Source organism: Nerophis ophidion, linkage group LG09 (assembly GCF_033978795.1).
Source record: "Nerophis ophidion isolate RoL-2023_Sa linkage group LG09, RoL_Noph_v1.0, whole genome shotgun sequence".
Taxonomy (NCBI): domain Eukaryota; kingdom Metazoa; phylum Chordata; class Actinopteri; order Syngnathiformes; family Syngnathidae; genus Nerophis; species Nerophis ophidion.
This window is the reverse complement of record NC_084619.1, coordinates 54,480,079-54,507,270: the sequence shown is the minus strand read 5'-3', so window position 1 is coordinate 54,507,270 and position 27,192 is coordinate 54,480,079. Positions and strand designations below refer to the sequence as shown.

At 37.7% G+C, this 27,192-nt stretch overlaps 1 protein-coding gene across 12 annotated transcripts in view; it reads left to right on the top strand.

Annotated features, from left to right (window-relative positions):
- The window catches only part of LOC133559474 (mitogen-activated protein kinase kinase kinase kinase 3-like), a 119,636-nt gene that overhangs the window by 76,605 nt on the left and 15,839 nt on the right, over positions 1–27,192 (top strand). For 6 of the 12 annotated variants that reach the window (XM_061911275.1, XM_061911273.1, XM_061911270.1 and 3 more), the window contains 13 exons: positions 1,725–1,763; positions 2,547–2,621; positions 10,581–10,632; positions 12,608–12,965; positions 13,443–13,549; positions 16,481–16,522; positions 18,655–18,739; positions 18,829–18,908; positions 19,011–19,071; positions 19,187–19,304; positions 22,164–22,222; positions 24,395–24,498; positions 24,586–24,757. In XM_061911275.1, the coding sequence (XP_061767259.1) occupies positions 1,725–1,763; positions 2,547–2,621; positions 10,581–10,632; positions 12,608–12,965; positions 13,443–13,549; positions 16,481–16,522; positions 18,655–18,739; positions 18,829–18,908; positions 19,011–19,071; positions 19,187–19,304; positions 22,164–22,222; positions 24,395–24,498; positions 24,586–24,757 (1,352 nt within the window). The remainder of the gene's footprint in view (positions 1–1,724; positions 1,764–2,546; positions 2,622–10,580; positions 10,633–12,607; positions 12,966–13,442; positions 13,550–16,480; positions 16,523–18,654; positions 18,740–18,828; positions 18,909–19,010; positions 19,072–19,186; positions 19,305–22,163; positions 22,223–24,394; positions 24,499–24,585; positions 24,758–27,192) is intronic. The other 6 variants (XM_061911281.1, XM_061911280.1, XM_061911278.1 and 3 more) reach the window with 2 other exon arrangements.

Here is a 27,192-nt window from a genome sequence, read left to right as displayed (position 1 = left end):
CACACATAAGTCGCTCCGGAGTATATGTCACACCCCTATTAAAAAAACTCTGACTTATAGTCCAAAAAATACGGTAAATGTTTATTTACAGTCCTTAGTTGCTTCCAAACGGTGTCTGTAACACGGCATTAAAAGGGCTCATCAAACAAAGTATAAGTCATAACGATGGACACACTTGCTGTTGTCATTGGGAGGAGAAAAAACATTTGTTTGGAAAAATAATGTGTACGGTAGCGCTCATTTATTCCCGACACACTCAACCCCAGCCGTCCCGTCCTGATAAACTACGAAGCTGAAACTAGCAAGAACTATCCATACGTCCTCAACGCATATCATCTGCTTGAGTTGTTGTGAACGAAATCATCCATGTAACAACAATGATCAAATAGTGGTCACAGTTTGAGAGGCGCACTTTTTTTTTTTCAAGTATAAAAGCTTTCTCTACTAATCAAGCTAAGAACAGCACAGCACACTTCCCCCTTCACAATAATAGTGCGGTGCGCCACGCCCAGTCTGACTACATAAACAAAATTAAGGTTTGAAAAAAGTACCTTGCACAAGCATAATGCCCTTAAAGCCCTTATTGATACATTTACACAATTATTATGCTTTTACCCTATACACTGGTCAACATTTTCAAAATATTTATGGCACCAATAAATGTGAGAATTTTTGCAGTTAACTATCAAATGTTATTTTACAAAAAAAAAGCACACGATGGTAATAAAATAAGTGTAGCGGTCAAAGGTGAAAAACGGAGATTAAAAAAAAATGGAAAAACTGAATTTAATAGTTGTTTATATTGCTATTGTTATCTAAATGTATTGTTATTGCTGTTATTATTATTTTACTTGTGGTTTATTTGTTACTAATTTATATACAGGTTTTTTTTAAACGATATTTGAACTTTGAGTTTTGGTGCAGGCTTCATGGTGGAAGAGGGGTTAGTGCGTCTGCCTCACATTACGAAGGTCCTGAGTAGTTCTGGGTTCAATCCCAGGCTCGGGATCTTTCTGTGTGGAGTTTGCATGTTCTCCCCGTGAATGCGTGGGTTCTCTCCGGCTACGCCGGCTTCCTCCCACTTCCAAAGACATGCACCTGGGGATAGGTTGATTGACAACACTAAATTGGTCCTAGTGTGTGAGTGTGAATGTTGTCTGTCTATCTGTGTTGGCCCTGCGATGAGGTGGTGACTTGTCCAGGGTGTACCTCGCCTTCCGCCCGATTGTAGCTGAGATAGGCGCCAGCGACCCCAAAAGGGAATAAGCGGTAGAAAATGGATGGATGGAGTTTTGGTGTGACAATAAATACTCATGTTTTGAAAATTAATGAATAATCGTGTAATTAATCGTGATTACAATTCATCCATCTATTTATTTTGTACCGCTTGTTTACTATTTATTCCAACCGTTCTGCCATGGAGGTATACGTCGAGAGTCAACACATCAAACCTAATCAGCCACCTAAAACGCCAGCATGGCTACGAGTTTGTTATGATAGCCAAAGAATACGCCTGCTGCACACACTAGTTATTTTTGAATAATGAATATACAAAATATATCTAAATAAGTTACCAGTTCTGAGAAGCAGGAAGATATACGACTTAAACAACTATTGTGCATGCCTAATTATTATGTAATTGAATGTAGGTGGCTAACAAAGTACATGAATCAATAGATTTTTCAAATTTCTTTTAATGCCCTCTCAAATTGTTTGTCCGGCAGAAGCCTTCTCAAGTCCGTGGAGGAGGAGCTGCAGCAGAGGTAAGTGCAACCTTTTCCCACTCCACGTGCTGATTCGGCACTTTTTTAAATTTTTTTGGGCCGGCGCTCTAACCCCCCGGCCACCCATCAGCCAATCATCGTTAACTAATCGGGCTGATCACGCACCACTAACGACTCCACGCTGTTGGAGCTGTCAGCGTTTTTTTGGAATCTGCTGGGATTTTATTTTATTATTATTTCTAACTCCCCCGTCTGCTTGCCTGTGTCACGCTTTTAATGTCATCAAGTGGAAGATGGCGCACTAATAGCAGCTTCCTGGCAAGGCATGGCTTGCACACACCTTTTGTAGCTTTTATTCAAAGCGGTGGTGGGCGTCCAGCAAATATTATTCCCTTTTCATGCATATCGTGTCTGAAATCCTGCTCTATCGTCTATGCAGAAATCTGGTGCAACTCGTGCCTTTCTTAACGAATTGATCACTCTCAATCTACGTGCTTTTAATTTGTTGTATTGAATAGCTTCTTGCGCATTAAGTCTGGAGGTCAGTTTTGGTGTTGAGGTGTGTCAAATGGTCCATTGTGGAAGTTTTACAATGCATTGTGTTGCTACATGTTTTGATTAAGCTTTCATTTCCGCTTTTTAAATGCGGATTAGTTGGAGGATTAGCCGTTTTTGTGGACAAAGCTTCACACAGCTCTCCCCCCCACCCCTTTCCCATCTTCCTCCTCCTCTTATCACCTTTGCCTGCATCCTTCCCACCTCCTTCCTTTCTCCCCTTCCTCTCTTTCAATTCCCCCCCCCTGTCTCCACCTCCGCTCCCAGGGGCCATGTGGCACACTTAGGGGATGATGAGGATGAGGATGATGATGGTGCAGATGATGATGAAACTCACACTCAGTAAGTTCCCCTGCAGTCGTAGAACCGGAGGCCTTCTCCCTCTCGCCCTCTGATCCAGACAGCGAGGTGTGGAGGGAAGGGCTTCCTGTTGATGCTCCACAGTTTCATCCATGCATCTCCGTGCAGCACGCCGCACCATCACGCCGCATATACCCCTCCGCCCCCTAGTGTTTTTGTGCATCTTGTCATCCTGCGCCTTCACATAGTCACAACTTAGCATTGCACTTTTACTACTTCTAACAATAACCATCATCATAGTATTTGTCTGTAATTGTGCAGCTTTTTCAGCGGCTAGTTTGCATTAAAAAGGCACTAATCTCAGCTGTGGATAGCATACTAAAAAGTTTCATGCTAAACTCTAAATTGCATTTTAAAGGGGAACTGCACTTTTTTTGGGGACATTTGCCTATCATTCACAATCCTTATGAGAGACAAGAACACATTTATATTTTCAATTGCATTTTAACTTGTAACTAAATGAAGCAATTTCTGTAGAAATTGTGTGTGAATGCTCCAATGTTAAATCTAAACTGAAATGCTATTTGAATATAGAAATGGTTTGAATGTAGAAATGGTTTGAATGTTAAAGATCTGACGCTAAACTAAAATTCCAGTGAAATGTATAAATGGGTTGAAAGTAGGGCTGGGCGGTATGGCCTTTTATTAATATCTCGATATTTTTGGGCCATGTCACGATATACGATATATATCACAATATTTTGCCTTAGCCTTGAATGAACACTTGATGCATATAATCACAGCAGTATGATGATTCTATTTGTCTACATTAAAACATTCTTGTTCATACTGCATTAATGCATGCTCATTTTAAACTTTCATGCAGAGAGGGAAATCACAACTAAGTCAATTGACCAAAACTGTATTTATTAAACAGTTATTAAGCAGTTGCACAAACATTCATGTAATTTCAAAACAGAAATTGCAAGATTGTCAGACATTTTAAAACAAGCTATGAGTGCACTTTTGTGCATGTCACTAAGCTCACACATCAAAACAACACTAAATTAAAGTGCACTTTTTGTACAGAACGCTACTACAATAGTTTAAAACAGAGTGCACTTTTGTGCATGATGTCACACAAGATATTTCAATAACTGTCAGATAAAAATGAGCTGCAGAATAAGAAATCAAATAGCAGTGCTGCAACTTTTTGTAGCAACCCTTTTGCCGCATAATTGTTCAACATATTCCCGCTTGAAGCCAAACCACCGCCAGACGATGCACCCCGTGCTGTTTTTCTTGGGAATTAATTCTCCCTTCATTTGTTACCACATTGGCACCTTCTTTCACTTGTATTACCACTCGCAACGCACCGTTAGCGTCAGAGCTAATGTTACCCATATAGCTACCTCTCTGCTCGGAGAGGGTGTGTGACGTTGCACGCGAGACGTATGTAAGAAGGTGCGCTTGTTTATGTCTCTGTGAGAAGGAGAGACAAGAAAGAGTGGGAAACGCATGCAGTGTAATGCCCACAGCTAAAAGCAACTGTGTGAGAACATATACTCGATTATCACGTTATAGTCATTTTCCATATCGCACAAAGGAAAAACCCGTGATATATCGAGTATATCGATATATTGCCCAGCCGTAGTTGAAAGTTGTAATAGTTTCATTGTTAAATAGTTTGAGAGGTGAGGTGAAGAGCAGTAGCTTTACTAAAATGTACTATGAATCTTGAAATTCTAAATGTTGGAAGAGTTAGCACACCCCCAAAAGGCTACAAAGTAACATAATCTATAAGTTTTTGCTCCAAATATATCCCATTAGCTGAAATGCTGGCATACATCTGACATTGTGCCAAGAAACAAAATATGTGATTATTAGGGTTAAGTGTACAAATTTAGCTAAAGTTGGAATGGTTAAAATTGGATCAAAAATGTGGAAGGAGGAGGGAATCAAAAATGCTACACAAAAATGAGATTAAGCAGGAATAATAATAATGATATATAGAATAATTTTTGTGTGGAGTTGCATAAGTGCGAATACCTTGGAGCATTCACAAAATAATTGGCTCGTTCTAGGTGGCTAGCAATGCAGATAAAGAGAGTATTCCATTCTGCCTCTAAATAACCATCCAAAAACCGTCAACAACACTCTATTCAGGTCTTGTGACCTGAATATTAACAATATTGTTATTATAAGCGCTAACGCAGGCGAACCATTTTTTAGTCGTGCCGTGATCACAGAGTTCACTAACTTGTGCAGCTACAGTGTTGACATATTGACCCACTGAGCTACTGCATCATGATCGCCTCTAAGTTGCTAAACATTTTGTATGGATTATAAATAATGCCTCTCACCTGGATAGTAGAAGGTTGTAGCTATAAGATGAGAAGTTGTTCATCTGTGACATCCAATTTACACCAGGAAATGGAGTGCAACACAAAAAGACGCAAATGTGCGACAACTTTTTTTTAGTCCTTTGTGAGGAATGGTTACTTCATGTAAACGGGAATATAAGAAAATCCTATCAGTCGGGATCCTAGTGAGAGCAGACATTGTACAGTAAATGAACATTTTATCATGTTGGTAGTTTGTGCTTCTTATTTAGCACTTAGCAATACTGCTAAATGATGCATAGGATTTCACTGAAGCTGGATCTGTTTAGTACCCGGTTTCATTTTTTATTTATTTTTAATTTTTTGGGATGGATTTTTGACATATACAGTCCCGAAATACAATAAAAATATTTATTTTCCCCCCAAAAAAGTAACCCACAAAAATTATTTATAACATTAAAATAAAAATATTAAATTGGAAAAAAAAATGTATCAGTCAAATAAGTACAAGCAAATATTGACATGAAGCCACAGACAACTCCACCCTTGAATGTCCCCAATCAAGGTTATACTTGAGATCAGTCTTTTACATATTTTAGGAAACCACCCCATAATTCCTGAAAGTTCACAGAACCACCGTTCAATGTCAGCCTCATTTCCTCCAGTTTGAGAAAATATCGAACATCTTTAATCCATTTCGTCCAGTTTGAGAAAATCCAGAACATCTTTAATCCAGTGGGTGTGGCAAGGAGGCGCTGTTGCCTTAGCACTCGGTTTCTAAAGGTTGTAGCTCATCCTCCTTATATTCAGGTTAAAAAATATAAGGATCTGGATAATAATTTGTCCCAAAGTAGTCTCTCACTAAATCTGCCATGATAAGTAATAACAGTTGTTGATGTGGAAGGGAAAAGCGAACGTTGTGACACATCTGTGAAATTTTGATATGCCTTTCTGCGCTTACAAAGAGCAAAATACATAAATATTACAGGTTATGAATGTGCCTTTTACTACATTACATGCGTATATACTTACGGTGTGTAACTGAAATTATGTAGATGTTTTATTTAAGAGTTAAAATGCATAGAAAAGAAAACATATCTGTTCATGTTTTGCTTAGGGATTGGAAATCATAGGCAAAATTCCCCCAAATAGAGCAGTTCCACTTTAAGGTCAGAGCGCAGCTTCATTGCATAGACTGCTGTTAGAATGCTGCTTTGTCCCCCTCCTGCAATCTCCGTGCATTTCTTTGTTTTTGCGTGTTTTGATGTGCGCTGTGTTCTTTGCCTGTGTAAAAGTGAGCATTGACATTCCACTGTGGAAAAGTAAAGGTCTAATGTTCTTTGCTTTTGTTTACCAACCTGAATAAAACCCAACATATGGTCGCATGTAGGGATGTAACGATAAACCGGGTCAAACTTCCCATGGTTAGTGTTACTGTTTTAAATTAAAATGATTATCCGATTGTAGCTGAGATAGGCGCCAGCGCCCCCCGCGACCCCGAAAGGAAATAAGCGGTAGAAAATGGATGGATGGATGGATGATTATCAAACGGTGATAGATAACACTGATAAACTCACGGACCGGTGACACTGCTCATTAATAGCGAACTAATGCTAGCTAGCTTAAATACTAACTTGAAAAAAAAAAAGACAACATCTTTCTCCATTGACAAAACGGCATATCCTAATCTAAACATGCATAAACAGATTATTGTCTGAGCAACTAAGATATTAAATTGTGCGCATCAGACCGAGAGGCTGTGCTCTTTTAAACAGTGATTATTCAGTACCTGAAGTGATAGAACAGGAAGTGACACCACATAAGCCGGATGTTATCCTCCCAATGCACGTTTTTCTTTATTATTAAAAAAAATTTTACTAATTAAAATGGAATAAGATAAATCTATTTAAAAGGGTCATATTATGATTATTTTTCCACATTTAAAACACTTCCTTGTGGTCTACATAACATGTACTGGTGGTTCTTTGGTTAAAATCTTGCATAGATTGTTTTACAGACCATCTTCAAGCTGCTTTCTGACCGTCTTTTCAGATTGCACTGTTTTGTGGGTGGTCTTATTTACGTAGCTCACCTTCCAATGCGCCTTCTGCCCTTCATCCATGTTGTAGTTTTTAGTGCTTCCAAATGGAGCCTTTAACGGATATAAGTTAGTACTGTCCGATACTTTATATCAGAATTGGCCACAGCGCAGCTTGCATATGCAAGTACGAGCCAGTATCCCCACGACAAGTGGATAGAGAAAAAATTGCTAATTCAGTATAACTTGGACTACAATGGCGGACTCGCGCAAAGCACTTATAAATGGTAAAGTGATAAGTTCTACCATATATGGAGCCGTCCGCTGATATCACAAGTGAGGAAAATCTCACAAAACAGGACAAATTTCAAATGGCTTGTTTGGAGAAAGTATGAAGGAAGGCCAGATTGTTTTATAAATATCTCCACCTTCCCTCCATGGTTTGATTTCACAATTTTGGGACTTATGCAGATCCTAAATACACAAAAACAGGTACCATTACATAGGAAAGGTTGGTTTTGCTTATTAGGTCCATTTTTTAACACTCAAAAAAAAACTATGACCCTCAAGTAGCCAATTATATAACATATTTAGTTCTACCAAGAAAGTTTGTGTGGCTATTTATAATTGATTTTTTATTTTTTTTTATAAAACATGGTTAAAAGTGTTTATGAGTACTTTTGAGCACATAATAATAACCGTGACAATTTTGTTGACACTAACCCTGATATGCAATGTTCATATTGTTACATTCCTAAGTTGTGTACAGTATGCAGAATATAATTACCATTTTGTGGTATGCAGGGGGAAACTTAAAAACAAAACAATCACAGACTTTAGGCCTATCTTTACGGATGCACAATTTATCCTTTTTCAAGCCGATACAAATAATTTACTGCGTCTCGTGATCAATTATTTTGTAAATGTAAATGTAGGTGTAGTTTGTGCTCATCCGTAGGTGAGAATGACTCAAAGATGAGTTTGACAAGATTTGTCCCAACAATAGCCTGTAATGCTATCGATGGGGTAGAGGTAGTTATGTTACAAAATTATTGACCATGTATCGGACCGTATTGTTTTGGTTTCGTTTATTTCAAACATGCATACAGTTACATTATAGTGCATACTGTATTTCCAGTTTCTCATTGTAACCGAAAAGGAGTTGGATTAAGCAGAGCTAATTTAATACTATTCCCTTTCCATTTCATAATTGTCTCTAATGCATTTAACTTCCTGTGCTCAATTTTTAACATAAAGAATTTAAATAAATAATCAATAAAACACTTCTGAATAAATAGGTAAGTAAGTTACATAAGAGATGAATAAGGTTATCTTTGTTTGATAAGATTCAAAATATTTATTTGAATATATCTTATATAAAATTGAAGGGAATTGTTAAACTAACACAAACAAGCGGTGACATTAGTATACAAACATATACAACCAGCAATAGAGTCTTATTTTTACGGGACACCCCGGTCCTCTGTCACACAGACATGTACACACAGTGACAGTTTTCATCGCTGCTGAGTGCGGGTATTATAAAATACACGGTGAAAGATTGGGCCATAATAAAACCACAGATCGCTTTAGCCCTCAAGTTGGTAAAATTGTTGCACTTTTTAAACGCCGCGACCACAGGAACAAACCCCAGGCCTTCAAAACACAGTCGTAGCGTCGCCGGCGTTTAAGGGATAATGTTTGATGTGTTGAAGCGTGATGTTTTCCTTCTTGTGGTCTTTGTAGAACATTTGGAGTTAATAGCATGCTGAAAGTCTTCCTCTGAAACATTGAAGTCCCACACAATCGACCCCATGATTGTTTACAGAGAGCTTAGGAAATGCTTCTTTACCTGCATAGGAGAAAATGAGCACTTGATTTACTCAATTTAACCCCCTTAAAGCATAGTATGGATAATCTCACTTCATTGGAGACTTTAAACATTTTTTTTTCATTCTAATAGTTTTTTTTTTTAATGTTGTTTGAATTGATCATTTACGTCAAAATTCAGATGAGCGGCTGAGTTTACTCTCCAAATTTTCAAAAAATGTGGCTTTTCTGTTTTCTGTTTATTATCCACCTGCTTTCCCATTTTGCATGGTCTACATTTTCATTTATAGGAGGCAAAATGGGGTCAAATCTCTGCAACTATCATGTTGATGGTTACAATTGGGTCTATACCAGAATTGACTCCAAACAATCGATTCTGCACTCGGGCTGGGCAATATGGCAGAAAACTCTATCACGATATAAGCGTTTTATAAAATAATTAATAAGGAATGTTTTTGAAAAAAATATTACCTATCAAAAGTAAGGACCAGGAAAAAATATATCATATGTTACCATTTTTATTTCAGAATCCCCCCAGATATACCATACCAACCTTTATTTACAAAAAGCCCTTCAAAACCAACCAAAGTTGAAAAACAAAGGGCTCGTCACCACAAACCAGTAAACATAAAAAGCGTAAAAGTATAAGTATAAGACTTCCTAAACATGTCATTTAAAACAGGAGGTAAAATATATAAAAAATATCAGATGAAAAAATGATCTCAGCAGCAATCAGTCAGATAAAAGGCAGTTCAAAACAGTTCAAAGTCTCATGCTGGCTTAAAAGCCAGTAAGTAAAAGTGGGTTTTCAGAAGGCTTTTAAAAGTAGCCAAAAGGGCCTGTCTCTCATGGAGAGGGAGATATCAGGGCGGAAAGGAAAAGAAATGTCAACACAAGCATGGAAAACACTCAAACAAACAATAAATGTAAAAACAATTGTAAAATCACATTAAACACTTCCCAATAAGCTCTGAAAATGAAGTTGCAAAAATAAGGAATATGAAAGAAATGCTTAATAAATTGTAACAAAATAGTGCAAAGTGTGAAAGCTGTTTTCTGCAGTATTAGTGTCAGGACGTTACGGTTGTGCTCTAAAAGGTAAGCACAACTAAGGTGGTGTGGTATTACTGGTCTTGGCGGGGACGAGCGCCTTGCATCATTTACAGATCACATTGGTCCGACTACGGTCCGTTTAAAAAAATCCCCAAAACTGCCATACTGTCAGTGAATGTTCCTGATATATCCACAATTTCTTCGCTGTTACCTGATTGCCAATAAGCATGTCACTCCCACTAATTACTTCCTGCGCTGCTCGTGACCAGAGAGCAAGTGCCTTTGTTAATGCAACTGACCTCGCTTTGCAATTTCCGCTTTCTTCCGCCGACGACCAAGACAAAAAAACAGAACATTTTATCGAAAGATTTTTTTTATTGATGACGTGTCTATCACGATAAATATTGATATTGTTTTATCGCCCAAACCCTACTCTGCACACAAAATATTCTGTGAAAAAATATTGTTCTCAGAGACTTACCACCAGCTTGCTTGGTAGTTTGTAGACCAGCACTTGTGGTTGTTCTTGTCATTTTGTAGACAGACAATTATTTTCTAAAGTGCATGGATTAAAATAATTACTGAATTTGACCTTGTATTACTACAATGCACAACCAGGTGCCTCCAGGTCCCTAAAATGGCAAGTGAAAGCCACAGTGATGTCCTTTTTTTAATATGTGTATTCATATTTTTTGAGTGTTCTGTCATGCAAAGTCCTTCTGTTTTCTCAATTTGTAGTAAAATGAACACTATCCTGAGGCCGAAGGTCCCGCCCCCACTTCCACCTAAGGTAGGAGTGTCACATGTTACTGCTTGCAGTGGATTTACACTTACATAAGATACAATATTTAATGATGTATTAACTTAGTGACATTTTATTTAATCATGCATTAGTGCAGTGAAAAGCGAAGTTAAAAGGTGATGATTGATGGACAAATGGATGGACAAATGGATGGCTGGATAGATAAATGGATAGATAATGTCGGATGGATAGCTACTGTAAATATGATGGGTGGATACTCTTGCTAGAATAATTGGATGGACATATACTGTAGATATGATGGATACACAATGAATGAATGGATGGATAGATACTGTATGACGGATGGATGATTAAACAATGCTGTAGATAAGATGGATGAATAGATAAATACTGTAGATATGGATGGATGAATAGATGCTGTACGATGGATGGATGGATGGTTGGATGGATTGAAAGATACTGTAGATAAGATGGATACATGGATACCAGGTTAGATGGATAGATAATGTAGATATGGATGGATGGACAATGAATGAATGGATGGATGAATAGATACTGGTGATACTATAAATACGGTGGATGGATACTGTATATCAGGGGTGTCCAAACTAGCCGCTGACGTCTTCATATTGGCATATTGTCATGAGTTTTAATAAGGAATCTTGTCCGCAGGAAGATTGCATTCATTTTTAAAAATTGTTAAAATTTTTGATGCTGTTTTTTTTCACCGTCTAATGGACAACATGACTTTTTCCTGGTAAACTCTTTTTTTTTTTTTTATGCATTGAATGCACAGCATTTATTTATATCATCCAATGCAAACAAATTTCCCTAGTCATGGTGTAAAAAAAAAAAATCCTAACAGCATATCATTTTAACAGATATATAGTCACAGATGTTGTTGTATGTTATAAAAATTTAAAAAAAGACAACGTCCATTGACCATAAAAAAAAAAAAAATACACCTATGTACATCCATTACAAAGCATGATCAGAAAAATGCAAAACAATCTCCACACTTATTCTCGTTTGGTGCATTTTAGCTGCTTGATATTTCTGATTGATTACACAATTTTAAGGAAGTAAACAAGGTAGAAGTCAAAAGTTCACATATTCTTAATATCCAATTGTATTAATTGAATATGTATACTGAATATATTAATGTGTGTGTGTGTGTGTATGTATGTGTATATATATATGTATATATATATATATATATATATATATATACACACAGTATATATATATATACATATATATACTGTGTGTGTATGTATATATATATATATATACTGCACATATATATATATACAGCACACATATATATATATATATATATATATACTGTGTATATACTGTATGTATATGTAAAAAAAATATTTTACATGCAGTCAGCTTTTGACCCGAGACCAAATTTTTTTAGCTCAATGCAGTCCCCAAGTCATAAAGTTTGGACACCCCTGCTGTAGATACAATGGACAATGGATGGATGGATAGATGAATAGATACTGTAGATATTATGGATAAAAGATGGATGGATACTGTAGATATGATGGATAGATGGATGGATAGTATAGATAGGGATGGATGGGCAATGAATAGATAGATGGATGGATAGATATGATGGATGGGTGGATGGTAGATACTGTAGATATGATGAATAGATGAATGCGTGGATGGATAGATATGGTAGATATGATGGATGGATGGATAAATGGATAGATACTGTAGATATGATGGATAGACAGATAGATAGATGGATAGATAGATAGATACTGTGGATTGGATGGATGGGTGGATGGAAAGATACCGCAGATAATGCTACAGTTGCACAGAATTCAGTTTAACCCATGTTATACTGCAGACAGTTTGACCCTGGAGCAGATTATATTCCTATGAGAAAAGTAGTTTTGGCATCCAAATAAATCAGAATTCAACCTGCTTTGTACATCAAGTTTTTTCCCCTTCCTTTCCTTTCTATTTGTCCCGCCCCCTTCCTTAGCCCAAGTCCATTAGCTCGCCGCAGCCCAAACAGGACGACAGCCAATCGCACAGCGAGGACGACGGCGGCAGCACCATCAAGCGCTGCCCGGCCCCTCAGACGCCCAGCCCCGCCAAGCCCGCCTCCAACGTGCCCCCGCGGCCGCCACCCCCGAGGTTGCCGCCCCACCGCCGCAGCAGCCTAGGTAACGAGACCGCGGCGTCCGCGGATGCGGAAAATTCGGCCCCGGAGGACGACGGAAGCTTTAGGCATTTCTGGGAGTGGCTCCACACGCCTCACACTGAGGAGGAGCTGGAGGAGGCGTGGGAGGTGCTGAAGGAGGTGAAAGAGGAGCAGGAAAAAGAGGATGAGGAAGAGAGTAAGAGCAGCCTCTTAGTAGCAACCTCAGATTCTTTTGCCCCGCCCCTCTCCTCTGGATTTATCTGTTCCATGAGCCCATTAATATTAATGCTGGTAATGTCTTCATGTTTGTAGTTCTTTTTGTCCGTCGCCTATTTATGTCTTCGCACTAATTGTTATGCTCTTGATTGGCTGCTAAGTACTGTCAATCATTTAACATGACCAGTGACCCTTAGCTTCCAACCAAGAAGAAGGAAGAGGAGAGAACGAAATGGACTTAGCAGTCTTTAATATTCCTTAATACCACATTTAATCAACTAGAAATGCTTTGTTTTTATTCAACTAGCCTGCTCCCTTCTTCCCTTCCTCCCTCCCTCCCACCGTCCATCTCATTCTCCTTGTAGTCAATGACCGCTGTCCTCTATGTCGTGTGTCTCTCAACATGTCCGCTCGCACTGTCGTCCGAACTGAGCTTGAGCGCCTTGTCGTCCCGCAGGGAACGGCGTGAACGCCTCGCACAACGGCGACCGCGACAGTCCCGCCGACAGACAGTCCACCATGCCCCCTAATGTACCCACACGGAAAGACAAGAAGGACGTTCCGGTAAGAGGAAGAACACGTCTCACACCACCAAGTGCATCAAAGATGACTTAATCATCTAAAGCAGGGGTGTCAAACTCTCTTTCACCAAGGGCCACATTGTGTTCTAAATGGATGATAGGATATTATTACATAACTGCCTATGCATTTGGTCATATTACTTTTTTAACATACTCTGTAAGAAACTTTTTTTTTCTTTAAATCTGTGGAATGGCAGCTTGGTCACAAGATTTTATCGCATAATTGGCGGTGGGTTTTTTGTTAGTTTTCTTTTACTGCAAATTGCTGTTAATATATAATAGTACCAATGTTTTTACCGTACATTCATGGTGATAGAGCGGTTAGTTTTTTATCGGAAAATGTATGGTTGTTGTTTTTACGGAGTATTATACTGTAAATAGAAAAACAATACTACTGTTTTTTTTACAGTAAAATTCTGGAAACTGAGCGACCAGTTTTTTTTATGTAAAACAGATGGTTCTGTTAAAATTCTGGCAACTGAGCGACCAGAGTTTTTATCGTAAAATCGATGGTTATGGTAAAATTCTGTGGACTGAGGGACCAGTTTTCTATAGTAAAATCGATGGTTATGGTAAAATTCTGGTGACTGAGGGACCAGTTTTTTTATCGTAAAATCAATGGTTATGGTAAAATTCTGGTAACTAAAAAGAACTGTTGTTTTTTTTTTATCTAAAAATCGATGGTTATGGTAAAATTCTGTGGACTGAGGGACCAGTTTTCTATAGTAAAATCGATGGTTATGGTAAAATTCTGGTGACTGAGGGACCAGTTTTTTTATCGTAAAATCAATGGTTATGGTAAAATTCTGGTAACTAAAAAGAACTGTTGTTTTTTTTTAATCTAAAAATCGATGGTTATGGTAAAATTCTGTGGACTGAGGGACCAGTTTTCAATAGTAAAATCGATGGTTATGGTAAAATTCTGGTGACTGAGGGACCAGATTTTTTTATCGTAAAATCGAGGGTTATGGTAAAATTCTGGCAACTGAGGGACCAACTTTTTTTGTAAAATCGAGGGTTGTTGTTTTTGCTGACATTTACTGTAAATAGAAAAAAGGGTACAATGATTGTTTTAACGATAAAATTCTGGCAATCAAATGGACCAGATTGGGACCTTTTTACCGTAAAATGTATTGTATTTTTTACAATGTAATGGATAACTTGCTTTGAAATAGGGCTGGGCGATATGGTCTTTTTTTAATATTTCGATATTTTTAGGCCATATTGCGATACACAATATATATTTCGATATTTGGCCTTAGCCTTGAATTAACACTTGATGCATATAATCACAGAAGTATGATGATTTTACGTGTCTACATTAAAACATTCTTGTTCATACTGCATTAATATATGCTCATTTTAAACTTTCATGCAGAGAAGGAAATCACAACTAATTCAATTGACCAAAACTGTATTTATTAAACAGTTATTAACAGGGGACTTTTCAAATGATGCTACATATTAGCAATAATGCTACTTCTTGTAGCAACGCTTGTGCCCCACACTTGACAAATTAAAGTTGTCTGTTCGACATATTCCCCCTTGAAGCCGAACCACCGCCAGACGATGGACCCCCAGCTGTTTTTCTTGGGAATTAATTCTTCCTTCATTTGTTACCAGATTGGCACCTCCTTTCTCTCGTATTACCACTGGCACGGCTTCGCTAGCATCACAGCTAATGTTACCCATGCTGCTACCTCTATGCTGGGCGAGGGCGTATACGTATTTGACGTATGACGTGACAGTATGTGACGTGTGTAAGAAGGTGCGCTTACACTCTGTGAGAAGGAGAGACAAGAAAGAGGGAGAGAGGCATGCAGTTTAAAGCCCGCAGCTAAAAAAACTGTGTGAGAACGTAAACTCGAATATCACGATGTAGTCATTTTCTATATCGCACAGAGACAAACCCGCGATATATCGCGTGTATCGATATATCGCCCAGCCCTACTTTGAAATCAGATATTGGTTTGTGTATTTTTGGTACCACTGTTTTTTTAATGGTACATTTCTTCTGGTGACACAACGGGTAGTTTTTAATCGTGCTGTTGTTGTTTTTGTAGTATACAGTAAATAAAAAAACAATAATACAGTTTTTTTTTATTGATGGTTATGGTTGAATTCTGACACCTGAGTGACAAGTTTTTTATCGTAAAATTGATGGTTATGGTAAAATTCTGTTGCTGAGCGACCATTTTTTTGCGGAAAATCAATGTTTTTTTTATTGTGTGTTAGTGTAATTAAAAAAAAACAATACCACATTTTTTACAGTAAAATTCTGGCGATTGAGCGACCATTTTTTTGTGTAAAATCGATGGTGGTGGTTGTTGTTTTTCGCGGTGTTTTAATGTAAATGGGGGGGAGGGAGAATACTGGGTTTTTTTAACAGTAAAATTCTGGCGACTGAGCAGCCAGTTTGGGTCTTATTAGCATAAAATGTATTGTCAATTTTACAATGTAATGGATAACTTCCTTTGATTTCATTAGTCAATCAGATATTTAATTAATGTATAATATAATATTTGTTACATTAGTAGGAAACGTGAAACTATTAAACAGGTTATAACTACTTTTTTAAACTAAATTCAAACAAATGTAATCAACATTACATTATTAACATGAACAACATTATTATTGCAGATGCATTCAAAAGTCAAGCAGATATTTTGAGTATTTTTTCATTTTAAGAATTATGTTCTTACCTATGCTATTATAATATTTTGTACAATATTAGATTATATTGAATGAAATACATGCAATTGCATGTAGTACATGTATTTTTATTCCGTCAAAACAGAATACATTTAGTAAGCTCTGACCCCGGGCTTTGAGTTTGACACATGTGGTTTAAAAGATAGAACTGTATTAATGGAGATATTAGATTTGTGCTTTTTCCTGTTTCTGTCTGTCTTAGAAGCCAAGTAGCAATGGGCTCCCACCTACGCCCAAAGTTCATGTAAGTGTCTCTTTCATTAAATATTCTGCAGTTTTAAGCTCAGTTATAACAGATTTAAACAGCTAACACTGGTTATTCATTGTTGTGACACTGTCCTTCATTAAAGTGTTTTACATGAACTTCTTTGTAGCGGCCCACCACAAATACTTTTTGCACAATCTGTTCCCCTTCACTCTCAAACAAATGTCGTTTGTTGTCACAACCTTGTACAGTAGGTGGCGATATGTAATTTACAGTATCTCTGCTTGTTTAAGCACCTTATACACACTAGATTCATGGATTAAATATTTAGTAAGCACAAACCTCAATGTATGTATACTCAAAAAGAAATCTGAATTTATAAAACCATGCTGCGCACACATGTGTACACTCTTTTCATTGAATCACAAATCACACCTGCAGTGAATCGTGTGCAGAAGAGTTCCTCCCAAATGCCTTACCACAATCATCCGTAAATGGTCATGCTAATTAGAAAACCGGTGCATTAATAGCGGATTCCCTCAAAGTCATGCTCAAAATTTTTCTAAATGTGCTAGCTCAATGATAATTTACATTTGAGTTGCCATATACATGGCATTAGCAATTTTGCAGTGATTTTTTAAACCTCCAAATTTGGTAATCAAAACTACAATTAAGATACACTCAAACAGCTGATGTGTAAAAAAAAAATATAAACTTACAGTATAGACATTTTGTAGGACTCAACAAAAGACAAGACTGACACATTCATCCTAATGGTAAAGACTACTTTTTGACTACGGTAACACACCTTGGACATATACTCCATATGATACTCAAAAGTTAGGAAGACAAGACATGATACCTAGACAGCACAATTATTAACAGCTCACTGTTACATGTTAAATTATTAAAAGAGAGATTTTATTTCCAAACAGATTACATTACTATAGACATATATGTATGCATGGAACGCTTTAGTATGTAAGAAATATTTTAGTTATATTGTAAAACTTACAAAAGTTGTTTGGAGTGATGAATGAAGAAACTATATGAGTAGAACCGCTATAGACCGCTAGAAGACAGATCAGCACTTGTACTTTCTGTTAAACGCTCAGGCTAAACAGGAACTAGTCCAAAAGATGGCGCCTTAACACAAACAATACAGCTATTCAATGTATTTGTTTGCTCTTTTTTTTAAAACATTTTGCATTCTGGCTATCAGCGGGGAAAAAAAACCATAAATTACCTGCACCGTTTCATAAGCGCAGGGTTCAAAGCGCAGGAAAAAGTTGCGGCTTACAGTCCATAATTTACATTATTATAACCACATTTGTTTCACCTTTCATGTTTTTTGGTTTCTCCAACAGCATCTATTACATTTACATGCACATGTATCATTGGCCAATTATGCAAATTATAAACCCTTTCCACAAATACATTACCGTACTGCAGTTGATTTGTCGTTCAATTGTACTGTTGAGTGATTCACTGATGGAGGAGCAACACAACTTAACGATAAATGGTAATAATGATAACCACGATCAAACTTTTGACGGTTAGTATTACAATTTTTAATGGTAAATTCTTGAAAAAAACGTGATTGATAACTGCACTTTGATAAACTTAGAGACTGACTGGCACCAGGTCGCTGGTTTAAATCCTAACATAAATAAAAAAAGAAATTAACATCTTTCCCATTAAGAAAAGACATACACCCAAATAAACTTACATAAACACATTACTGTCTGACCCACTAAGATATTCCATTGTGCACATTGACCCTACAAGCTTTGCCCTTTTAGAACCGAACAATATTATGAGATGGAGGAGTTTTTTACGGTGAGTGCAAGGACCACTGAACAGAGTAAGATAAGCCAATAAAAGCTTAGTAGCTATTAAAACACTAGAACACTACTACGACTGAAACACTATCAGTGAAGCATAAGAAACATAAAACATGAAAAATAATGGGTTTTTTTAACAGTGCATTTATTTTAGTATCTAAAAAAAAATACTTGGTCAAAAGATTTCAGTGTGTGTGTGTAAGTACTTTTGAGCACATTCAACAGTATTGCAGTAATAATGATAACCGTTTTCATATCGTTACATGACTAGTCACGACACCGTCGTTCCTAAATACATTGTTCCTTCTTTCCACCTCTTATTTGCAGATGGGTGCATGTTTCTCCAAGGTGTTCAATGGCTGCCCTCTCAAGATCCATTGCGCCACTTCCTGGATCAACCCCGACACCAGAGGTAACAAACACGCGAGCGTCGCATTCGTGAGCGCTTGTTTCACGTTGTTTTCTCGCTATTGACGGGTGGTGTTTTCTTGCAAATTTTAGACCAGTATTTGATATTTGGAGCTGAAGAAGGAATTTACACATTGAACCTTAACGAGCTGCATGAAACCACAATGGAGCAGGTGAGGTTGTGAATATGCTGCAGTGACAAGCGTTTATAATTGTCCTCCTGCTTTCTGCGGCGTGTTGCTACTTGGTTACGTCACAACTCTTTATCTTTGCAGCTCCTCCCTCGCCGGTGCACGTGGTTGTACGTCATGAGCAATAACCTTCTCTCGGTATCGGGTGAGTTGTTTTGATGTTCGTCAGGCGCCAACCACTTGCCGGCTGCAAGCCAATGTAACTTTTGCCACGTGCTCTGCCTGTCTCTCCCTATCTTTGTCTCTCGGCGGCTTTGCAGGAAAAGCCTCCCAGCTGTACTCGCACAGCCTGTCGGGTCTGTTTGAGCAGGCCCGACAGTTGCAGAAGCTACCAGTAGCCATTCCCACACACAAGCTGCCTGACAAGATGATACCAAGGTAAAGGTTGACATAGCATGAAGCACTGAAGATTTACACGAGAAGGCTGTTCCACTTTGGATTTATTTTTAAAATGTATTTCACTCACAAGCAAACCCAGAAAGATCAGAAATAAAAAATATCAGACATATTCAGTTACATAATTGTAAAAATGTTATAGCTGCTAGAGGCGGATTAAAACAAATTGAACTGATGCGTTTTCGTCAATTTTGTCAATTTTTTAATGACGTCCGTTTTTTTTCCACATAGAATGTACATCATTAAAAAAGTCTTATATGGAAAAAAAGGCATTGTTCCTGAGCAAAATGCATTGACTCTTGAGCAGAGTAAGTGTAGCCTCTCCAATGAGCATGCCTTTGGCGGTAGAAAAACTAAATTAGTTTCAATTAGAGATGTCTGATAATATCGGGCTGCCAATAATATCAGCCGATAAATGCTTTAAAATGTAATATCGGAAATTATCAGTATCTGTTTCAAAAAGTAAAATGTATGACTTTTTAAAACGCCGCCGTACGGAGTGGTACATGGACATAGGGAGAAGTACAGAGCGCCAACAAACCTTAAAGGCACTGCCTTTGCGTGCCGGCACACTCACATGATACGGCTTTTCACACACACAAGTGAATGCAAAGCATACATGGTCAACAGCCATACAGGTCACACTGAGGGTGGCTGTATAAACAACTTTAACACTGTTACAAATATGCGTCACACTGTGAACCCACGCCAAACAAGAATGACAAACACATTTCGGGAGAACATCCGCACCGTAACACAACATAAACACAACAGAACAAATACCAAGAAGCCCTTGCAGCACTAACTCTTCCGGGACGCTACAATATACACCCCTGCTATACCCTAACCCCCCCAACTCCGCTGCCTCAACCCCACCCACCTCAACCTCCTCATGCTCTCTCAGGGAGTGCATGTCCCAAATTCCAAGCAGCTGTTTTGCGGCATGTTCAAAAAAATATAGCACTTTGTGACTGCAATAATAAATATGGCAGTGCCATGTTGGCATTTTTTTCCAGAACTTGAGTTGATTTATTTGGTAAAACCTTGTTACATTGTTTAATGCATCCAGCGGGGCATCACATCACAACAAAATTAAGCAAAATAATGTGTTAATTCCACGACTGTATATATCGGTATCGGTTTATATTGGAATCGGTAATTAAGAGTTGGACAATATCGGAATATTGGATATCAGCAAAAAAGCCATTATCGGACGTCTCTAGTTTCAATGTAGCTGCACTGCACGACTCCTTCTAAAATGCCCATAAAAAGTGGTAGATGTCTCCTGCATGTTTGAAAATACAGCAAAACGATACAAGTAGGATCATGATAACATCAATGCGAAGTAAATGAGTGTCTCCGTGGTGATGCCCTGTATAGTACACGGAAAATCCTTATTTAAAAAAGGTGGTCTGCACCAATTTTCAATTGCACATGCAGTCTTAGTCAATCACACGTTATTTTATACAGTGCACACGCTGTTTAGCACGTGGTATTTAGATCTTAGTAAATCAGGCCGTTAGTACATTATTTCCTGTGTGTACGCCGTCTCGTCCGATATTGGATCAATATTGGCAATAAAAATGACATTCATTAATTAGTTCCAGTAACAATAACACTCCCTTTCTCTTTTTAATTGTCATTGTTGGCTCGTGACAAAAGAAGCTAACAAACTAAATATAGTCATCCCTCGCCACATCACGCGTCATATATTGCTGTTTCATCACATTTTTTTTTTCATAGCATATTTTACAATTTTTTGGTCCTTCTTGAAGTATTTTTAAGCTTGAAAATGGCTAAATAATTAAAACTATAAATATATTACTAGTGTTCAATATAGTTCTGTTCAGTAGAGTATTTAATCTCTAGATTATGTAAAAAAAAATGTATTTAGGAGGTCATAAACAGTTTTTTTGTGCCCCAGCTATATTTGATTTTTAATTAATGATTCTTACTTTTTGGAAATGCATTTATCGCAGTTGTGACCGGAACGAATTAACAGCAATAAACGAGGGACGACAGCAGTTGAAGAGAGTTGTCATATGCGCAATCATGATGAAAAGTTATAAAACAAGGTGTCCCCTAATAGCTCATTTTTATTAGTCTGCGGCACATTGTGGAAACAAAATTAGATACAAAATAAACTGCAATGTGGAAAAGGCATAATGTAACGGAAAAAAAAGCGGAACTGTTGATACTGAATAGTATTATTAATACAGAACGTTGTCTTTAAATATGTACATTATTAATAGGGCTGTGACGACACACTCATCTCATAAGACGATACACTATATTGCGTTTACAGAACAAGACGCGATTAACATTCTTTTGCCTTTTTACAAAATCTAAAATCAAAGGTTGGCATGAAATAATGGAAATACAATCAACCTGTTTAAGAGGTCTCCATTTTAAAATTATAAAACAAACTACTGTACAGGTCATTCTTATGTAACATTTTTTGCACAAGTGTTGTGTAAGTTTTGAATGTAAACGCTGTAGAAAAAAAAATCGAACAAAAACAAACTTGTATCTTACTATTTAAAAACTTTCACTTTTTTCTAATTTTTTGTTCAATAGAGATAATAAAAATCATTTTTAGGGTTAAAAAGCCTTGACTTTAATGCCACTTATTTGATTTTTGGTTGGTTGTTTCGACTTTCATCTCCAGCAGAAAATATGCATATTATAGCCGGAACAGAGTGAAACATCACACAAAATACCTTAGAAACCTTGTCTGGATAATTATGAGTAAGGAACTACACATGTATTCAATTAGGGGACAAAATGAACCTACTTGATCCATTTACATTATACTGTATATGAATTGTGTTTTGTTTACAGGAAGTTTGCTGTTTCCACTAAAATTCCAGACACTAAAGGGTGCCAAAAGTGCTGTGTAGGTAGGTCGTGATCATTTTTATTATTATTATTATTATTATATGTAGGGCTGTCAATGTTAACACCATAATAATTGGTTATAGCTAATTTTAACGGTAATATTGTTTTCGTTGTGTAGATGTTAAAACTATCATGACTGGTTAACACTAGTAAATATTTAAGCCAACAAAAGATGAAATACCGGCACATCACGATAAAACTCTATATTTTGTCATCGCAAAACAAAAAAACAGTCTGAATTGTTGTAATCTAAATATGTTTACTAATCAAATGTGCTAAAGCCTTACAGATTATTATACTTGTGATCCAGTCCATAGGAAACCTTCAATTCTACGGTTTGGATATGTTAATAATTTGCACTTAAACTCAAGTTCAAGTAAATCTACAATGTCAAGAAAACTTAATTTGCCCTCACCTGGAAATAATACTTGACAAAAAAATACACATAATTTCGCGTAAACAGACTTTGCATTATAAGTTATTACATTATTGTAAAACAAACATTTGCATAAAACAAACAAATTGTCCAGTCCCATTTTGATAGTACAGTGGAACCTCAATTTAAGATTTTAGTTGGTTCTTGAACAGGGTGCGTAAATAGAAAAGTTTGTATACTCGAGCAAATGTCTCCATTAGAAACAATGTAAGTATGAATAATGTTTTCCAGCCTTGACAAAAATCCATATTTTAGCAAAGGTTTATACACTTTGAAAACAAAATAAAGTGCTGTACAGCAGTGGTCCCCTCCCTTTTTGTAGCTGCGGACCGGTCAACGCTTGATAATTTGTCCCGCAACCAAGGAGGGGGGGATTTTTTATTTTTTATTTTTTTTCTTGTCATAAAAAAGGGAGGTTTTTTTGGGTTGGTGCACTAATTGTAAGTGTATTTTGTGTTTTTTATGTTGATTTGATAAAATATATATATATATATATATATATATATATATATATATATATATACATATATATATAAAAGTAAATAAATACAATAAAATTCTTCTGCGGCCAGGTCCCGAGCCGCGGCCCGGTGGTTGGGGACTACTGCTGTACAGTACTGTATATCAAACCAACATAACAAGGAAGTGATCTATTTATTAACAATCTAAAACAACAACAAGTACATGCTAAACTGTCCAATAGGCGCTGCTCTGCCAATATGCACACATACACAGAAGTCCTGTTGGTGCCCTCACAAAATATCAGAAATCACAAAAATCCTTAATTTTTACACCCATACTACTACAATGATAAACATTTAAAAAAGTGAAATCCAATTATAGTACATTTTTAATTTTTCTGAGGGAACTCTCCTGAAACAATTAATAAAGTACTATCTATTTATCAATCTATCTATCTATCTATCTATCTATCTATCTATCTATCTATCTATCTATCTATCTATCTATCTATCTATCTATCTATCTATCTATCTATCTATCTATCTATCTATCTATCTATCTATCTATCTATCCATCCATCCATCCATCCATCCATCCATCTATCAACATTGTCAAAGGAGCAGCTCACGAGAGGAGAGAAAGGAGCAGACAAAGGGAGTAGGAGAGGGGCTGGGTGCGTGTGTGCTCTTGGAGAAGGTGCTGCTGAACGTGTGGTCGTGTTCTCTTCCTAAGTCCGCTTTGGCATATTTTGCCAGAAAAGTCTGTTCTCATCAAATTAAAAATGTTCTGTGGTATTAGGCCGGCTTCCTCAATCGCTTGAATACGAGCAAGCACAGAATGGCTGACTGCGGGACACAAAAAGAATGAATAAAGCATTCGTACGCAGAGAAACGGTTCGCACACATACTTGGCACGACCTCAACGTTTGTAAACTGAAAAGTTTGCAAATAGGTTTTTAAAATTGAGGTTTCTCTGTATGAAAAACTTGAAAATTATCTTATTAAAGGTAAAAAAAAACCCCCTGATATTTATCTGCTAATAATCATGATTAATTACAAGTTAACTACTAATAATGCGATTAATTGCAATTAAATATTTGATAGGTTTGACAGCCCTAACAAATGTATATTACATATAGGTATTATAGTGTCAATATCAATTGCTTTCTTGTAAGTGCAAAGTTGTCACTTTTGTGTAGTCAATTGTTGTTTAGTGCACATAGTGCGTAACCCGTACACAAGTCCCTGTGTAGTCAATTGTTGTTTTGTGCACATAGTGCGTAACCCGTACACAGGCCACAAGTACCTCTGTGGGGCCTTCCAGTCTCACGTCATGCTGCTGGAGTGGGTGGAATCCATGCAAAAGTTCATGCTCATCAAGGTGACTTTAAGTGTTTTTATTTATTTTTTTGCGCGCACACTGTAACCAAATAATTTCTTGTTTTTTTTTTACGGTTCGCTTCGACAGACCATCGACTTCCCTCTGCCGTGTCCACTGGAGGTGTTTGAGATGTTGGTGGTGCCCGAGCACACCTACCCTCTCATCTGCGTGGCGGTCAGCAAAGGGGCGGAGCTCAACCAGGTGGTGCGCTTCGACACCGTCAACCCCAACGCTACCTCTTCCTGGTTCACCGAGACAGGTCAGACACACACACACACTGCTGGCAGTTTTGTTTGCGACGCGCACCAATTTACGTTGGCTCCTGTTTTGGCTAGCTTTTATGCTAAGCGTTACCCTAGCTCACCGTGCAGTAAGCTTCTTTCTTTATTTTGACCTGCGCACATGCGACCCCGACGTGACACAATTATTGGTCATTGGTATGGGCTTGGAGAAGCAGGAAGTTACTGGTATCGGCTTGAAAATAAAACAAACCCCGTTTCCATTTGAGTTGGGAAATTGTGTTAGATGTATATATAAATGGAATACTATGATTTGCAAATAATTTTCAACCCATATTCAGTCGAATATGCTACAAAGACAACATATTTGATGTTCAAACTGCTAACATTTTTTTTTTGTGCAAATAATCATTAACTTTAGAATTTGATGCCAGCAACACGTGACAAAGAAGTTGGGAAACGTGGCAATAAATACTGATAAAGTTGAGGAATGCTTATCAAACACTTATTTGGAACATCCCACAGGTGTGCTGGCTAATTGGGAACAAGTAGGTGCCATGATTGGTATAAAAGCAGCTTCCATGAAATACAAAGAAATTGACAAACAAGGATGGGGTGAGGGTCACCACTTTGTAAGCAAATTGTCGAACAGTTTTAGATCAACATTTTTCAACGAGCTATTGCAAGGAATTTAGGGATTTTACCATCTACGGTCCGTAAAATCATCAAAAGGTTCAGAGTATCTGGAGAAATCACTCTGCACGTAAGCGATGGTATTACAGACCTTTGATCCCTCAGGTGGTACTGCATCAATAACCGACATCGGTGTGTAAAGGATATCACCACATGGGCTCAGGAACACTTCATAAAACCACTGTCAGTAACTAAAGTTGATTGCTACATCTTTAAGTGCAAGTTAAAACTCTACTATGCAAAGCAAAACCCATTTATCAACAACACCCATAAACACCGCCGGCTTGGCTGGGTCCGAGATCATCTAAGATGGACTGATGCAAAGTGGAAAAGTTTTCTGTGGTCTGACGAGTCCACATTTCAAATTATATTTGGAAACTGTGGACGTGGTGTCCTCCGCAACAAAGAGGAAAATAACCATCCAGATTGTTATAGGCGCAAAGTTCGAAAGCCAGCATCTGTAATGGTATGGGGGTGCATTAGTGCACAAGGCATGGGTAACTTACACATCTGTGAAGGCACCATTAATGTTGAATGGTCCACACAGGTTTTGGAGCAACATATGTTGTCATCCAAGCAACGTTATCATGGGCACCCCTGTTTATTTCAGCAAGCCAATGCCAAGCCCCATTCAGCACGTGTTACAACAGCGTGGCTTAGTAGTAAAAGAGTGCGGGTACTTTCCTGGCTGGCCTGCAGTCCAGACCTGTCTCTCATCGAAAATGTGTGAAGCGTAAAATACGACAGCGGAGACCCCGGACTGTTGAAGGACTGAAGCTCTACATAAAACAAGAATGGGAAAGAATTCCACTTTCAAAGCTTCAACAATTAGTTTCCTCAGTTCCCAAACGTTTATTGGGTGTTGTTAAAAGAAAAGGTGATGTAACACAGTGGTGAACATGCAATTTCCCAACTACTTTGTCACGTGTTGCAGCCATAAAATTCTATGTTAATTATTATTTGCAAAAAAAAAATTTAAGTTTATGAGTTTGAACATCAAATATCTTGTCTTTGGAGTGCATTCAACTGAATATGGGTTGAAAAGGATTTGCAAATCATTGTATTCCGTTTATATTTACATCCAACACAATTTCCCAACTCATATGGAAACGGGGTTTGTAAAATATTCATTCCTACTAGTGATGTTGAAACATTTTAAGTGATTAACCCGACCACTAACTGTTACTGTAACCAGAGTGTTGTAGCTTCCAATTCTGCATCTTTTCACCCAGTCCCTGCTGTTGTGCCCTCGGGCAAAACATTTCACCCACCTTCCCTTTAGTGATGCCAATATTGGCGTACGAATGTGAAAGAATGTTTGGTGGTGGTCGCAGATCCTGCGCCGTGAATTGGCAGCACATACTTCCGTCAGTCGAGCCCGGTTGGAGCTTACCACCAATGCATGGATCACAAATGGGCTCTCACTGGGTTGAGAAAAACGCTATATAAATCTTATCAATTATTATTATTAAAAAAATTTTTTGTTTTTTTTCTTAATAAGACCGCTTACAAAATGGCACTTCCTGACGAGACAGTCAGAACGCGACTTGATGATGATTTTTGGGACGGTGTTGCTCGGTTGGTAGAGTGGCCGTGCCAGCAACTTGAGAGTTCTCTGTTCGATCCCCGCTTCTGCCATCCTCGTCACTGCCGTTGTGTTCTTGGGCAAGACACTTTACCCACCTGCTCCCAGTGCCACCCACACTGTTAACTTAGATATTGGGTTTCACAATGTAAAAGCGCTTTGAGTCACTAGAGAAAA